We start from the raw sequence: 17,791 nt of genomic DNA, 5'->3' as shown, positions 1-17,791 counted from the left end.
TAGGTATATCAGTACTCAAATATGAAATGTTAAATTGAATTATTAGTGTTATTGCGGTTTTTGTTGCATGTGTTTTTTGTGGTTGTTATTATTGAAAAAATGATTAAATATTTTTTTAAAAAAATCGATGAGGGATTCTTTACTTGCGATTCCTGCATTGCAAAGGGCTGGTACTAGGTGACCCTTGGTGTCTCTTCCGACACCACAGTTCTCTGATTCTCTGAATAATTTCCATCAAGATGAACGTAACTTGCTTTTGAGAGGATCACATCTGTGGCAGACTTGGGGACTGCTGCTGAAGAAAGTTTCTCATGAGTTCTTCCCATGGCTCGTTTTAGTCTGCTGTACTTAACAGGGCATTCCTACCTGCACCTGCTCTGATGCAAACACTCAATGGGGCTTACTCCCAAGTTAAGTGTGTACAGCAGGAGTAGCCAATGTGATTTCCTCCTCAAGTTGTGGACTCCAAGACCCACCAACCCTGACTTTCAAGGCCAATGGTTAGGGCTGATAGGAGTTGGTAATCCAGCCAACATCAAGAGAACACCATATTGGCTTTCCCCCATGTACAAGGACCACAGACCTAGCTTCGTGTTTTGTTTCCAATCGTTTTATTTACATGATTTTATTTACAAGGGCATCCTGATCAAATTTGCAGATGACACCAAACTGGGAGGGGTGGCTAACACCCCAGGGGACAGGATCACACTTCAAAACAACCTTGACAGATTAGAGAACTGGGCCACAACAAACAAGATGAATTTTAATAGGGAGAAATGTAAAGTATTGCACTTGGGCAAAAAGAATGAGAGGCACAAATACAAGATGGGTGACACCTGGCTTGAGAGCAGTACATGTGAAAAGGATCTAGGAGTCTTGGTTGACCACAAACTTGACATGAGCCAACAGTGTGACGCGGCAGCTAAAAAAGCCAATGCAATTCTGGGCTGCATCAATAGGAGTATTGCATCTAGATCAAAGGAAGTAATAGCGCCACTGTATTCTGCTCTGGTCAGACCTCACCTGGAGTACTGTGTCCAGTTCTGGGCACCACAGTTCAAGAAGGACACTGACAAACTAGAACGTGTCCAGAGGAGGGCAACCAAAATGGTCAAAGGCCTGGAAACGATGCCTTATGAAGAACGGCTAAGGGAGCTGGGCATGTTTAGCCTGGAGAAAAGGAGGTTAAGGGGTGATATGATAGCCATGTTCAAATATATAAAAGGACGTCACATAGAGGAGGGAGAAAGGTTGTTTTCTGCTGCTCCAGAGAAGCGGACACGGAGCAATGGTTCCAAACTACAAGAAAGAAGATTCCACCTAAACATTAGGAAGAACTTCCTGACAGTAAGAGCTGTTCGACAGTGGAATTTGCTGCCAAGGAGTGTGGTGGAGTCTCCTTCTTTGGAGGTCTTTAAGCAGAGGCTTGACAACCATATGTCAGGAGTGCTCTGATGGTGTTTCCTGCTTGGCAGGGGGTTGGACTCGATGGCCCTTGTGGTCTCTTCCAACTCTATGATTCTATGATTCTATGATAGTTTTTATTTCTGCACTGCTTGCAAGCCTCTTTTATTTCTCCCTTTTGTCAAAGAAGGAGTCCAAAGTATTTCAAACATATGCAGATAATATCCTCCTATTCAGCAAAATTTTAGATTGCAAGCTAAACTCTCTTAGCAAGACCTGCTTTGTTCTGGGTATGCTTCCTCCCCTCCCTTATGCTTCTCTGCAAAGACTCCTGTACGCTGCTAGCACTATATAAATAATATTTATTAATTAACAATATTTTGAACGGGGAGGGAGGGGCGGGGAAGGAAGATCTTCAGAACAAGCCACACACAACCAATTTACTTGCTCGAGACATATCTATTAAGCTAGAATACATACTTCTTTATAGAAAAAAGCTATAGAAATTGCTGTAATGTTATTTACAGTATATATATATTTATGTATTTGTCATACAAAGCTGAGAACATAAAAAGAGGAAATGGCAAAAACTCTCCACTTGCTGTCTAGTTTCAGCAGCCATTAGTGGTACGTTCACCATTTATAAGGACTGCATCATTCAAGGCTGCTTGGTACAGGGACAATCGCATCCATAACTGTGGACGTTGAAAACTCCCAAAGGCAGGGCTGGGGAACCTGTGGACCTCTGGATGTTGCTGGACTACAACTCCCATCAGCCCTGACAATTTGCTGTGATGGCTGGGGCTGAATGGGAGTTGGAGTCAGAAAACCTGGAGTAAATCAGGATTGGGAAGGCTGGTTTCATGTGTTTCTCACACAATACTTTCCTTGTTTACATAGGAGAGATGGAGCAACAGAAACATTAACACATGCTTGGGGCTTTTGTATACAACTTTGACAGAGATGATCACAATAGATTATTTACCCTCATCCTATTAAAAATACCCAGGACTGATATTCGAATTGTATTCGGCCCTGTTACTGGAATAAGAATGGAAACTGTTGCTGAATCTCTTTGAAACTGCAAGAGACCCATAAAAGATCATCTCGTTAATTTCATTTGTGATTTGTTCCTGTCCTTGGTCTATATAAGTACCATATATTCGAATTTGGCATATGTTAAAAGTTATGTGATTTTCATAATTTAACGTGCCTTTATGAGGTTTTTGACTGTATGTTAAGATTTGTATTTGTGGTGTTTTGCTGGGGGCTGATGGGGGTTGAAGTATGGCAGTAACATCTTGAAAGCCACAGGTTCCCCAGTGATGCTCAGAGCCAAGCTCAAAAAAATCCATCAATCATGCTACCTGACCACCTTGCCGGCAGGAGATTTGGATGGAAAAGCCAGTTACGAAACTGTGAGCCTGGTCCTAACACCCAAAGAAGTGTCGTTCTACCTAACCATTACTTGCACCGACCTGCCAGCACACTTCCCCAGTGTCAGTTTGTTCCGCTACTTTGAGAAAATTCCAGTTTTGATGCCTGAAGCTCACTTTTGAAGAGGGGGCAGGGGTAGCACATGCTGCCCTTTAAAACAGGCTTTTCTCCAGCGGAGTCCAAACCACTCTCAGCAGAAGGTTAAGTCACAAACCCTCTTGCAAGGCAGAATGGGCAACATCCCCATTTCACAGAAAAGGCGTCTCAAAATAAAAGCCCATCATCCAGACTAAAGTGCAAAGCCATGGCCACCAGGCCTCTGGGAAAGGAAAGGAGCTGTTCGCCCCCGTCCCGCAAGCATCGCTTTTTGTCAACGCTCACAATTTATTTTGGGCAAGCTTGGCTACATTAAAATGTTTTGGAAATTCAACGTTGCGCCCCTCCACTCAACGCAAGCATTTCTGCTTCCCAGATGCAATGATCTCCCCCCCCCCCACATGCGCTGCTCCTACGGTTCTCCTGATCCCTCCCCCATGCCAATTCCAAGGGGCGCAAGGAGGGAAGAGAGGGAGGAATGCCCCAATTTGCAAACTAAAGTGCCTGCTCAAGGCTTCTGCAGACAGGATTCAGTAGCTGAATCCCACCCTTCAATTCACACATATTGGATGTTGTTAGAGTGCTAAAAACAGCCCCCCACCGAAAGTCCCTGTGCCAAGCAGCCCACAGACAGCCACAGTTGTGGAGTTAATGCCTGCCGGTGTCGATGGACAGCACCGGCAGAATTAGCCTCATCCACCCGAGGAAGGCCCGCGGCGCCCTGGTCTCCATGAGCAAGTCCCGCCACCTTCTCCAGAGAGGGGATTGTAACCTGGGAGAAGAGAGGAGCAAGAGAGAAACCGTAGCATGACTGTTCAAGGAAAAGATAGGGAGTTACAGCGCAGTCTCTTGATTGACTTGAAAATGTGGTGCAGACATTTGGCTCCAACCTCACTTTTGAAACCAATTACAGTGGTGCCTCAGAAGTCAAACGGAATCTGTTCTGGAAGTCCGTTTGACTTCCAAAACATTTGGAAACCAAAGCACAGCTTCTGATTGGCTGCAGGAAGCTCCTGCAGCCAATCGGAAGCCGCAGAAGCCCCGTCAGACATTCAGGTTCCAAAGAACATTCACAAACCGGAACACTCACTTTTGGGTTTGCAGCGTTCGGGAGCCAAAACAGAAGAGTACCAAGGCATTCGGGATCCATGACACAACTATGTTACACTCACTTTTTTCTTGGCTAAAAACGAAGCCAAGACAGCGAGTGGGATCCATCCAGCTCACTGCCTTGGCTTCTGCCAAAGCCGCGCACAGCCTCTCCCAGCTGGAGAGGTTGCGCGCGGCTAAAGAGGAAGCCAAGACAGCCAGCGGGACGGATTTTTTTTTCTTGATTTCCCCCCCTAAAAACTAGGTGTGCCCTATGGTCCGGTGCGCCTTATGGAGCGAAAAATACGGTAAGTGTAGGACCCAAAACCTTGTTTGCTATTAAACAGACTTGGAACTTACCAGCACCTCGCAAAGGTTTCCTGTTGGGTTTTGGCTTTGGGGCAGCAGCCGCTGCAGATGCTCCAGGCTCAGGTTCCTGCTGTTTAGAGGAAGAGATGATTCAGCAATTTTAGCTCATTCTCAATTTTGAATGCAGTGGTACCTCGGTTTTCGAACGTCTTGGAAGTCGAACATTTCGATTTTTGGGCGCTGAAAACCCGGAAGTAAATGTTGAACGGCTTCTGCTGAGTTTATTTTCAATTTTCTCTGTTGAATTTGCAAACTACCATTTGAGCCTTTTGGAAATCGAACAGTCTTCCAGAACGGATTACGTTCAAAAATCGAGGTACCCCTGTATATTTGTCCCTCCCTTCCCAAAAGACCAAACCAACCTGATTCTGTTTCAGGGTCTCCTTATAACTTTTGCCTTCCTGCATGCTTTCCCACATGACTATCTTCTGCCTTCTCTTCTCTTCTTCAGCCTAAGGAGAAACAACAGATTTATTTTAGATTATTTTAAAAAGCCTGATAAGAAAATGTAGCTCAGACCTACACCAACTTGGATAAGCCACCCAACTGAACGTGCATCTAGCATGTGCCAACTCAACTGCTTTGATCTGCAGAATTGGCACTTTTATCAGCGCCATGTAACATTCATTCTGCAGCTGCTAAAGTAGCTAATCTCTGGAGCTTCCTGCCTACTGATAAGAGGCCGGTGTCTTCACTGTACTGTTTTCCATTCCTGCTAAAAAACACCCCAACCTTTTTTTATTTAAGCAATCCTACTCAATAAAGTAGGAGAAATAAAGAAAGGAGTATGACAAGGCTGTATATTGTCTCCCTGCTTATTTAACTTATATGTAGAATTCATCATGCGAAAGGCTGGACGGGATGAATCCCTAGCTGGAATTAAGACTGCCGGAAGAAATATCAACAACCTCAGATATGCAGATGACACAACCTTGATGGCAGAAAGTGAGGAGGAATTAAAGAACCTTTTATTGAGGGTAAAAGAGGAGAGTGCAAAATATGGTCTGAAGCTCAACATCAAAAAAACGAAGATCATGGCCACTGGTCCCATCACCTCCTGGCCAATAGAACGGGAAGAAATGGAGGCAGTGAGAGATTTTACTTTCTTGGGCTCCATGATCACTGCAGATGGTGACAGCAGCCATGAAATTAAAAGATGCCTGCTTCTTGGGAGGAAAGCAATGACAAACCTAGACAGCATCTTAAAAAGTAGAGACATCACCTTGCCAACAAAGGTCCGTATAGTTAAAGCTATGGTTTTCCCAGTAGTGATGTATGGAAGTGAAAGCTGGATCATAAAGAAGGCTGATCACCGAAGAATTGATGCTTTTGAATTATGGTGCTGGAGGAGACTCTTGAGAGTCCCATGGACTGCAAGAAGATCAAACCTATCCATTCTTAAGGAAATCAGCCCTGAGTGCTCACTGGAAGGACAGATCCTGAAGCTGAGGCTCCAATACTTTGGCCACCTCATGAGAAGAGAAGACTCCCTGGAAAAAGTCCCTGATGTTGGGAAAGATGGAGGGCACAAGGAGAAGGGGACGACAGAGGACGAGATGGTTGGATAGTGTTCTCGAAGCTACCAGCAGGAGTTTGACCAAACTGCGGGAGGCAGTGGAAGACAGGAGTGCCTGGCGTGCTCTGGTCCGTGGGGTCACGAAGAGTCGGACACAACTAAATTACTAAACAACAACAACTCAATAAATGTAAATCATATCATGCATATTTGTTTTTTAAATACTATTGATTTGATCTACATTTCTATAAATGTATATTATCACTTTGTTTTTAATGTTTGTTGATGCATCACTGTATTCTTATAAATATTTTATACTATCAACGTGCTTAAGAGTTTTATTTTCCGGGTCGGCGCCATCGCCGAATGGCGGACTCCCTCTGAGCTCCGGAGGGAGTCGGCTGGGTAGGGGTCGGGTTCTGCCGTGCCAGCGACGCGGGGACCCTCAAAAACCATGGGCGGAGATGCCCATGCACTTGGTGACTCGGCGGGCACCGTTTGCGCCCCCCCGACCCGCGAAGGAGCCTTTTTAAAGGCTATGGAGCGGGTGACGGGGGGGGGGGTGTGGTGCTGTGAGTCCAATGCTTCCCCTGCCCAGCGAAGCCGCATGCCATTCGGCGGAGAGCAACGACTTCTTCTTTGAAAATTTCGGATTTGGACTAAAAGGAACAACCCGTGAGTAAATTGATTGGACTTAAAAGGGAAATTTGATCTTTGAATTTGGAGCGAGCGGGGGGAGTGCAAAAAGGAAGTCCGCCCCCCCCCCCCCCTGTTGTAGATGGCTCAACGCAAGGATTTGACAACTAAGATCGAGAGATGAACTTGTTTACCTGAAAAAAAATTTTAACTTCACGAAGGGAGATTACAATAATTGTGCTGGAGGAGAAGACTGATTTGTGGGAACTAAAATGCAACCCCCCCGGGAACCGGGAACGATCCGCTATGAGAGACTCGTGAAGAGACACAGAAACTTTGACAGCTGTCAAAGTAGCTGTCAAAGCAGGAAAATAAAAGAGAACTTTGTTATGATGGCTTTGCTGGTTAGATTTGTTACAATTTGGACATAAATTATTGGAAATAAAGGCAACAAGTTATTTGACTTTTGGGTCTGATTTTGAAAGAAATTAAGTTACCATATTCCCTCTAGAGGGAGGCTGGGACATTGCAACAGTAGCAGCAAGTGGAAAAATACTATGAATTTGAGCAGGATCTGTTATCTCTTGGGAAAGCTGCAAAAACGAAGCATTATTTTGTCTACAGAGGTTTCTATACTAAAGGAGACAATGGATTTATCTATTGAAGAAAGGAAGGGACTTGACGCAAGTTATGTTCCTGAATAACAAAAGCCTCTGTGGAGAACAAGAAGTTTCTGAATTAGAAGGTTTCTGCAGCAGAACAGGAAAAAGCAACCTGAGGAATAAGAGCTGGACCAAATTTGAAGCCGGAGTATTTGGAACATCCAGACTTTAAAAGGACCAAGAAATAGAATTTAAGTTAGACTCTTAAACATAGAGGTCTGGATGGAAGAACAATGACTTTTTCTGAGAGTTCTTTCAAGATTGGACTTTCTGAAATTAAAAGCTATCAAAAGACGGCAAAGTGGAGTTGAGATATAGACGTGGATACACCAGGCTGGCAGTAGACAATGGATGAACTTTGGGGATTGGAACCGGGGAATGGGGGGGGGGGGAGATTTGGAATCCAAAGGCTGTAAAATTATATATTATTTCTTTCTTTACTTTTTTCATGTTTGTTGTTTGAAAATAGGGGAATTCGTGGAAGGGAAATGGGGTCGATCTTAGGGAATTATATAAAATATAAGGAGAAATGGTTCATTAAGATAAATAAGATAAATTAATTTGGAATAAATGGGTTATTTAAAATTACAAATAAGGTTTTAAAATTTGGGGTAAGAATCTGTGGAATCAATTTAAGGGAAATGGAATACAAGAGGGGGAGGGGGGGAAGTCCGGGAAAGATGCCACTGAAACCAAGTGTAAATCATATTTGTTTTTTCTTTCTTTCTTGCTATCTTTCCTTTTTATTCTGGAAAATTTTTAATAAATATTATTAAAAAAAAGAAAAAAGAGTTTTATTTTCAGTTGATCATGGTGCATATAAACCTTATTAAATAGAGCAAGCACTGCTCTCCAGCCATGGCAGACCTTGGATCAGCCTCCTCTCTCCACTGCAAGCCTGAGACAAACAGCTGATTGGGTCATAAGGTGTGTAAGCCTGGTTTAGGTAGACAGAAACAGAAAAATCTGCAACCAGGTCCTAGAGAGGCAATGCTTAATTGCAACATCTGCTACCTAAGAGGGTGCAGAGTTGTTTGACGAAGCCATGCAGTGTTTTGCTTTTGTGGCAGTGGAGCTTGTTTTCCAAAAAGTATCCTAGATACAGGCTGAATAGCTAATATGCAAGGTCTACAAAATGATACACCTTAAAAAGGTAAAACAAACGCCAGTCAACATCTTTTAAAGACACAGGGAACTCCCCTGCTGTTGCATTCAAAGGATAACTCTCAATCCAGTAAGAGCCTCTGTCTGGTGGCAGAGTGTCCCTTCTCTCAGCTACAGGGAAAAAATACTGAGCAAAACCAGACTGTCCTGCCTTCATTTGAGCAGGCTTAGAAATGATAAGTAGAGAGTAGGAACAGGCAGGAGCAGGCGAAAATGGCATGGAGAGGCCACTGCAGCCATTCACTGCAGTGCTACTCCTTTCAGGGCTGGGCTCTTGAAAGGGAGCGAGTTAAATAGGATGGTTGCCACCAGGCCCAGTAAGCTTTCTGGGGCATGATTTGGAGATACAGGCTCTTCAAAACAGCCGCAGACACACGAGTGATGCGCTCATCAAGGCCAGCACAACTTCCCCCACCCCTACCCCTGAAAGGAAAAGCATCACCAGCCACCATCTACTTTCCTCAAATGCCTTTGGCCCCCAACGTAGCATCCATACATTCGAGGGTGGGATCCAGAGGCACCAGGGCAGAGAGGAAGAGGGACAGAGACTGTGGCCACTGCAGGGATCCTGCCTGGAGTTTCTCCTTTCAGCACCAGACACTTACAATTATTTCCTCCCCCACCCCTAAATTTCAAAGCCTGATGTCCACACTAGTGGACTTCTTGGGGCCCATGGCATTTGCCCTACCATGCCAGGTGCAGTCAGTGCCACTGCCACTGCATGCAGTTCTCGCCATGGCCACATAACCCAAATCACTCATTCTTGGGCAGGCAAAAGTAGCTTGGCTGGGCAGCGAGAGACTGCACTCAAATGGTTCACCAGTTCTTTTCCCCCGCAGGAGGGAAGGAGTACACAAAAGGCCAACTCAGGGTAGGGTGCTTATTCTCCCTGTAATGCAAGGAGTTGGCAGGCCCATGAGTCAGCATAGTTTTACCAAACATCGGTTTGACTGTCAAACACAAGGCTACCTGGCTCGAACAGCATTACCTTCTTCTGTTTTTCTTTGAATTTTTCCGCTTGCTCGTTCAACTCTTCTTGCATGCGCAGACGGGCTGCGAGCAGCGCTTCCTGTCGTCTCACCACAGCATCGGGTTCTAAACCAATCACAGAAAAGAGTTGTCAAAAGCTGAGATCACAAAGTAGTCCAAAGAGGCTTGAGCTGCTTTCATCCTGTTGGATATCCTCTGTCTGTGTGAGAGAGAAACATTTTTTTCCAGAAACAGAGAAGAAGTTTCAAGAAGCAGCATAAGGCTGAGATTATTTTGTCTGTGCAAGGACGTTTTCTGTGGGAACTGTTCTTTGGACATGCAGAGTGTGACAGGAAGTACTGATAACAATGGTTCTGTGGAATTTGTTGTGTCTCTTGCTTGCGTCTTGCGGTGAGAGAAGACGACAGAGAGGCTTGGACTCTTGCTGGGCTCTAAGCATGCCTTGACCACGGCAGTGGTGAATGTCTGTATATATTTGCCACCAATATGCTTTTATACCTGTCAAGTAAACCTCTACACTTGACTGAATCTTTATGGCGTCCATGAGTGTTTACTGTCTACTGTGTGTAGCTTCAGCCCTAAAGATGATTCCAGGGCAGGAGCTGTGTTGAGATATAACTCTGCTGAGTATGGATACTGGCACAAAATGCACAGTGAAAGCGATGCTGGACCCAGTCCTTCTAAATCAACCACCAGAGGTTGATGGATTGATCCAACCGTTCCAATATAAGCCAATCCCAACTTAGCTAACTTTCCCCGCAATACCATTCAGAAATAATTAGTTAACCCCCTCTGCATTATTTTGACTGGTTCACCTGAATAGTCAAACTGAAATTTACAATTCACTAATTGCAAAGTCACTCCTGGCCCTTTCAGATGTTTGTTTTGTTAACATAGCTTGGAGGGAGACCAGATGTCGGCTGCTGCCTAGAGAATGGGGACATTGCTTCTGCACACCTGAAAACCTCCTGGGTCCCCTTCCTACAGAAGGAGGGTTTGGGGACCCTCCAAAGAATCACCTGGCTGAAGGGGCAAAACACCCACCCAGGCCTAGGTGTGCCAGGAAGATACAGGTGGCTCTCCACTTTACACTGGGGTTACGTTCCGGGTCCCCATATGCATAAGCAAAATTGCATAAAGTGGGGAGACCCTCTAAACACCATTAAAACACCCTCTCTGCCACTTTCTCTTCAATCCATACCAAAAATACTGTATCCAAAAATATCTACAACTAGAATTGAAGCTCTGGGGCTGGCTGGAGGCTGGAAGATACGCAGGAAAACAGATGCTGTGCTACCCTGCATATCAGCTGTTAGGTCGGGGAGAACAGGCACACTAGATTCCTGCCTTCTCGTTGTGGTCCATCAGGCCTCTGTGATGGGAACAACTAACAGTGCTGCTCTGGATGATCATAGTGAATGAGCTGGGATGTCATTCATTCAAATGGTCCTTAAGACATCCTGGACCCAAGCTGTTCAGGGTCTAGGATACCTTAGCCCTTATATCCCAGCTCATTCACTAATATCATATGGAGGAGAAACTGTGGCCTGCGTGTGTGTCACACATAAGCTGTGCAAACAGATTTAGCTGTGTGAAGTATTATGGCATGTGTGCAAGTCACTCTGTATGGCAAAAGCAGTGCAGGACAACACATCCTCTCCCAATCCCATACAAACCAACAGCTGCTGCATCCAAGCGGGGCTGCCTCTTGCCTCGAAAGCTTCGCGAGAGCTTTTGTATAAGCAGATAGATCGCAACGGAGCTGAGGAGGATGTACCACCCATAGTCTGCAAAAAGTGAGCCCACTGGAAGAGAAGACAAACAGATACAATAATTAGGCTTGGCTGAAGGGCAGCAGGAGCCAACGTAATGCCCATAAGATGCTGATGGACTCTCATCTGTCCCCATCAGCATGTCCATTGGATAAGGATGGGAAGTGAAGTCCAGCAACCACTCAAGAGGCGCACAGTCTCTTGTGTACTCTTTGTAGTTACTGGGGGTTAGAGAACTTCCCTGTATCGGGAAGTTTTTTAAATGTTTGATGCTTTATTATGTTTTATATATTCTGTAAGCTGCCCAGAGTGGCTGGAAAAACCCAGCCAGATGGGCAGGGTATTAAATAATAAAATTATTATTATTAACCCCTACTATATTCTTTCATGAGACAGTTTCTTGAGCTTCTTTAGAGAAGTTTCCAAGCATCTTCCTCAAGGGGACAAATAATTTTGTTACACAGAAGTAAGTCAGCTCTTTGGTCATTTTTTATTACTGATTTGAGGCTGCAATTTTGGCCAAAACCCAAAGTGTCCCGTTCGAAATTTGAACAGATACAGTTGGTGGAAAGGAGTCGGCAGCTCTGCCTGCAGCCTCCTGCACACCACCAAGATCTGGTTCAGAGGGTTGGTGGTGGCACACACCTGAGCAGAAACAGCCAAGGCATTCACTCATGTGTCATTGTGCAATTTCTAGTTTGCCTCCTGCTCAGGTGACTTTAATAAATTCCTGATTGACTGAATCACAGTACAGTGGTACCTCGGGATGCGAATGGGATCCGTTCCAGAGCCCCGTTCACATCCCGAAGCGAACGTAACCCGTGTCTGCGCGTCTGCGCGTGCCATGTTTCGGCGCTTCTGTGCATGACGTTATTTTGATGGTCTGCACATGCGCGCGCAGCAAAACCCGAAAGTAACACGCTCCGTTATTTCCGGGTCACCGTGGAGCTCAACCCGAATTTGCCTAACCCAAAGTGTATTCATCCCGACGTATGACTGTATAACTTAAAGATAGCTTCAAACATTCAATATCCAACTGATCACTGCGTTCTGCAGGAGAGGGCAACTTGCAGATACCATCTTATCAGTAGGTCTATTCAACACATTATGTGGTGGTACTTACCTGTTGGAGCTTCCTCTTGTTACATATCAGAAAAGTGACATTTCTATAGTTTTTTGTGTCTGTTTCCTCTTCCAAAAAAGCCTTCTAAGTCAAGATTCTTATACATGCACTAGTTTTAACTGAGCTGTACCCAACATTGTCTGCTAGTGCAGGTACTCTTGTATTAGAGAACAGGTGAGTTTAATGCTGCAGAACAGACAGCACAAGCTACTATATTGTGCAACATATTTAGCAGCCATCTACGCCTGCGTTCTTTTGTGCAACAATGTTTCACCAGTGGAACAACTATGCTAAGTGACTTTCGCTTAGTGCTACATTGGATACACCCCATTTTTAGATATGCAATAGTTTTGAATATAATTTTACGGTATTGTGAAGTCACTTTGAAATACTTCATAGGAAGCAAATTCATAAATGAAATAAATTATTTTGCTTTCAACATTTTTATCCTACTTTTTAAACATGAATTCCAGCCATCTTGGCTACAAAGTGTCATAGCATAACATTAATAAACACAAAAAACACAAAACCATGAACTCCCTACTCACTGGGACTCAAAAAAGGGGGGTGGGAAGAAAGAAAAACAGCAGCTAGAAATTAGTCTAGAACGAGGATGATAAGCATGCTAGTTCCACACACCTAATCCACAAACTGGAAAGATAGCTTCTGAAGTGAGGAACCTGCTCTGCATGTTCCCCCCACAAGAAACATTTAGTTTGCTAGAAAACCAGGAGTCTAAAATGCACAGCATTCCCTTATGAGTACAAAAGGCCCTTGCAAAAGTTTTCTCTGACGTGTAGAAGGTGGGGTGAATTTAGCCTGCTCTCCTTTATCATGTGAGCGATCTAGAACACCTGAATGCAGTTGCAAGTTATCAAACAGATTAAAGGCAAAAATCTCATCCGAGAGACAGGGAAAATAATAAAACTGGTCAATTATTTTAGACAGCTATACAAAGCAAGGGCAGCAGACTTCCACTTGTGCAAGGGAACTTTCCCCTGCTCTCCTCTGTAACCCCTGCTCCCTACCCCAAAATCTACCCCAGAGAGATGGTGGAATGTCTGGAGCATATTTTGAAAGTATGCAGGGAGAGGAGAGGAAGGGGAAGTCCCACTGCATGAGCAGAACGCCACATGCCCAGTGTTGGCTCCAGCCCTTAATATGAAAAAAGCAAATAAATCATAAACATAACAAATCATAGCCACTGTAAGGTGCCATTTGTAGATTGCTGCATGTCACTTTGAGAGCCACCCTTAGCTGAAAAGTAGGCCACAGGTACAATGCCATATTACACACAGTACATGTGAAAACAAAATAAAAAAATTCCTTCCAGTAGCACCTTAGAGACCAACTAAGTTAGTTCTTGGTATGAGCTTTCATGTGCATGCACACTTCTTCAGATAGTGTGAAGAAGAAGTGTGCATGCACACGAAAGCTCATACCAAGAACTAACTTAGTTGGTCTCTAAGGTGCTACTGGAAGGAATTTTTTTATTTTGTTTTGACTATGGCAGACCAACACGGCTACCTATCTGTAAACAGTACATGTGACACACAGTACATGATGTGGCACTTTTGTCTAGGTCTCGTCTGAGCCTGGATGGGAGATTTCCTGGGAACGCAAAATCCCATTAACCAAAGATATAAACTAAACAAATACTTAGTACACCAAAAAAAAAAAAAAAAAAACAGAGGCGGAAGAACCTACAGGTTGCTTGATACTGCATGTATTGAGATGGCATACATGGTTCTCCCCCTCCTCATTTAAACTCTACAACAACCCTGTGAGGTAGGTTATGCTGAGAGGCACTGTCTGGCCCTAGGCGAGCTTCACGGCTGAGTGAGGATTTGGATAAATGAGATGGTGGAGGCATTGCCGCATTTGGAGGTGCTGGTGGTGGCAACAACTTTGGTGCTTTTTGCAACGTTACATCCAAGCTAGCACAGCAGAATCATCCATACTGGAGGTTGCCATATTGCTTGCCCATGATTCCAGCAGGTGCAATGGAGACTTCTGCCACATCCTAACCCACCCCCACCCCCGCATACGGGATTAGGAATTAGCATTGCTCTACTTCAGGCATCCCCAACCTGCGGCCCTCCAGATGTTTTGGCCTACAACTCCCAGGATCCCTAGCTAACAGGACCAGTGGTCAGGGATGATGGGAATTGTAGTCCAAAACATCTGGAGGGCCAAAGATTGGGAATGCCTGCTCTACTTGTACCTGCATTCACTTGCTTTCCTCCTCCTTCTCCATTCCTTTTCCCTCCTGTATCATATCTATACAATTGTAACACTTTGCAAACCTCCACCGAGTGCTTAGAACACTATAGCAAGCCAGCCAGCAAACCTGTTTTTACAGTGGTACCTCAGGTTAAGTACTTAATTCGTTCCGGAGGTCCATTCTTAACCTGAAACTGTTCTTAACCTGAAGCACCACTTTAGCTAATGGGGTCTCCTGCTGCCGCCACACCGCCAGAGCACGATTTCTGTTCTCATCCTGAAGCAAAGTTCTTAACCTGAAGCACTATTTCTGGGTTAGTGGAGTCTGTAACCTGAAGATATAGATATAGATAATACTTTATTCAGCTATAAGCCCACAAGGTAAAACAAATCAATAGATAAAATAGCATTTTACAATCTAAAATATCAACTAAAATATTTCAACACATAATCTCTTTCACATTATTTACAATCTCTAGATGTACCGTGTTATGGCCTTGAAGATCAAGATGGTGCATAGAGTTTACTGGATTTTTAATAGTCATGCAGCATTCCATGAAGTCTTTTATATGAAAGAACTGAAATCAGGAATCTAGCAACCTGTAATGTTCTATAAGAGTCAATGTCCTGGAGTAGATAAGCTAGATGTAATTCAGGTGGTTTAGCAGCAATTTCCAGAATGACTGAACTCAGGATCCTTGATCGGGGAACAATGTATAAGGGGCAATTAAACAAGATATGATAGAGGGATTCTATTGATTTGTTGTCACATGCGCATAAAACAGAGGTTTTACCGTTAGAAAATCTATTGCTCAGAACATTTGAGGGGAACACATTAAATCTGGCTCTAACAAATGCGAATCTATGCGACACAGCCGATAAAGTAGACAGATATCGAGGTATCTGGGACATAGATGTAATGCCCTGATTTATCGGGGAACGTGTACCTCCACCTGTAGTAAGATTTTGTTGCAAATCTACCTCCTCCAATCTTTGTTTGATGACCTTTTTAGCTGTAATTAGATCTAAATTAAGTATATCGGAAGGAGAGATTCCATAAGACAACAGTTTGGAATGGATTTTTGTTGCCCATGGGTTGGTGAATTCATCTCTCCAAAGGCACTGAATAAGATGGTAGTTTGGCAATTTATGCCAAAGGGACAGCCAATAATTAAAGGCATGTCTCCACATCAGAATCTCTAGGGAGGGGATCTTAAGTTCTAGGCGAATGGCAGAGTTGCTTACACAGGAGGGTAGTTTCAAAAGGCGTCTTAGAAAAATATTTTGCAATGTCACCAGAGGCAAGAGGTTTACAAAGGCGCCCCATAAAGGGACCGCATAGGCCATAGTTGCAACCACTTTCGCACTATAAACTTTTAAGGCGGATGGAACATGCATAGCCCCCTCAGTAAAGAAGAAGCGTAATAGAGCATAGATAAGGGCTTTAACCTTATTTTGTAAATATGTGATATGCGCTTTCCATCCCGTATTATACTGGAAGTAAATTCCTAGATATTGAAATTTGTAAACTTGTTCAATTGGCTTCCCCTCGAGTTCCCATCTATACAGTTTACGACTCCTGGAAAAAATTAGGACCTAGATTTGGAATGGTTAATAGTAAGTAAATTTGTTTGGCAGTATAACGCAAAAATCTTAAGGGCCCTCCTCAAACCGATTTGAGAATAAGAGAGGATCACCGCATCGTCAGCGTACAATAATAAGGGGCAGCGATAGTCTGCAAGCCTGGGTGCATGAATGGAGGTTTGGGCCTCAGCTAGGGGCGTTCTCATGTCACTAATATAGAGCTTAAAAAGATAGGGGGCAAGGATGCACCCTTGTCGTACCCCCTTATTTATTGGTACAGAGTTTGTGAGATCGCCCTCAGGTGTTAACCTCACCCTAGCGGCCGTCCCTTCATGTAATTTAATCATAAGCCACAACAGCCTTTTATCTATGCCCCACTTTGCCAGTTTTCCCCATAACAGCTCTCTAGAGATACTGTCAAAAGCCGCCTTCAGGTCTATAAAAGCGGCACATAGAAGACCATGAGTAGGGGAAGAATATTTCTGGGTTAGTGGAGTCTGTAACCTGAAGCGTGTGTAACCTGAAGCGTATGTAACCTGAGGTACCACTGTATTTATCACAACATAGGCTTTCGGAAGCTGCCTTACAAAAAGTCAGACCATTGTTGGCCCATCCAGACCTGTGTTCACTGTGCTGGGATTTCAGACAGGAATTCTCTCACAACCTTGCTTTGGAGATGGAGGGCACCTTCTGCACGCGAAGCAGAGGCTCTACCACTGAAAGCTACAGATTAGGCCGTTGAGAAGACCTATAAATTCACCTGCCTTTTCAAAAGGTGCCACAAAACGCAGCTGCTCTTCTACAGATCGACAGAATAGCGATTTAACACCGATAAACAACGACGAGCCCTCTACTTTGTCCCCAGACAGCACCTGACAGCTTTAAGGTAGGCTATTCCTGAAAATGGAGGCTCTTCAAAGGCCGCTTCCTGGCCCCTCCGCCTCAAGAAAGCCACATGCTAATCCCTTTTCCCCCCAGAGAACCCCTCACCTGTCTGCTGAAGGAACTGGACCCCTTCCCGCTCCAGGGGCGGATTCCCCTCTTGCGCTGCCCCCAAATCCATCTCGCAGCAGACCCGGAACTGCAACTGACCCTCCTCCGCGGCAACATCCGGGTCCAGTTAGCTGTAATCACCACGCCCCTTTCGTTAACTGTCCAATGAAAAAAACAGCACCTCGGAACTCCAGTTCCGAGCCAATGAGGGCGTGGAGAAGCTTAAGCCAATCAGGAAGAGACAGGAGGGGGAAAACGGTGTTCCTCGAGGAAAGTGGAGGCGACAGGAGGGAGGAGCTACAGCCAATCCGGAGAAGGGGGAGGAGCGAAAGTTAAGATGACGAGGCAAAGTTTTGAAAGCGAAGGCAGCCGTCGCGCGGTGCGCTTTGCTAGGGAATAAGGTCTATGGCAGGGGGCGGGGCGTACTCCAGAGGAGACCTGCACGGAAAGCAGCACAAAACCTTTGCAAAAACTCTGGCTGCGGCGTTTGCGACATGTTGTTGTTGTTTAGTTGTGTCCGCCTCTTCGTGACCCCATGGACCAGAGCACGCCAGGCCCTCCTGTCTTCCACTGCCTCCCGCAGTTTGGTCAAACTCATGCTGGTAGCTTTGAGAACACTGTCCAACCATCTCGTCCTCTGTCGTCCCCTTCTCCTTGTGCCCTCCATCCTTCCCAGCATCAGGGTCTTTTCCAGGGAGTCTTCTCTTCTCATGAGGTGGGCAAAGTATTGGAG

At 44.8% G+C, this 17,791-nt stretch overlaps 1 protein-coding gene across 2 annotated transcripts; it reads right to left on the bottom strand.

Moving 5' to 3' along the window:
- Positions 1-1,843: 1,843 nt before the first annotated feature.
- SELENOS (selenoprotein S) lies at positions 1,844-17,209 on the bottom strand. Of its 2 annotated transcripts, none has more exons than XM_079954419.1 (6): positions 17,056-17,209; positions 11,040-11,168; positions 9,362-9,468; positions 4,758-4,847; positions 4,387-4,465; positions 1,844-3,709 (listed from the first exon to the last, which is right to left on the bottom strand). In XM_079954419.1, the coding sequence occupies exons 1-6, from the start codon at positions 17,126-17,128 to the stop codon at positions 3,630-3,632; spliced, it is 558 nt and encodes a 185-aa protein (XP_079810545.1). In that variant the 5' UTR covers positions 17,129-17,209; the 3' UTR covers positions 1,844-3,629. The 2 variants fall into 2 exon arrangements, with proteins under 2 accessions (XP_079810545.1, XP_079810546.1); XM_079954420.1 differs by having other exon boundaries at positions 4,387-4,462.
- Positions 17,210-17,791: the final 582 nt, after the last annotated feature.

Source organism: Podarcis cretensis (assembly GCF_951804945.1).
Source record: "Podarcis cretensis genome assembly, chromosome: 14".
Lineage (NCBI taxonomy): Eukaryota > Metazoa > Chordata > Lepidosauria > Squamata > Lacertidae > Podarcis > Podarcis cretensis.
Note: the sequence above shows the minus strand (reverse complement) of the source record. Positions and strands in the feature narration are given on the sequence as shown.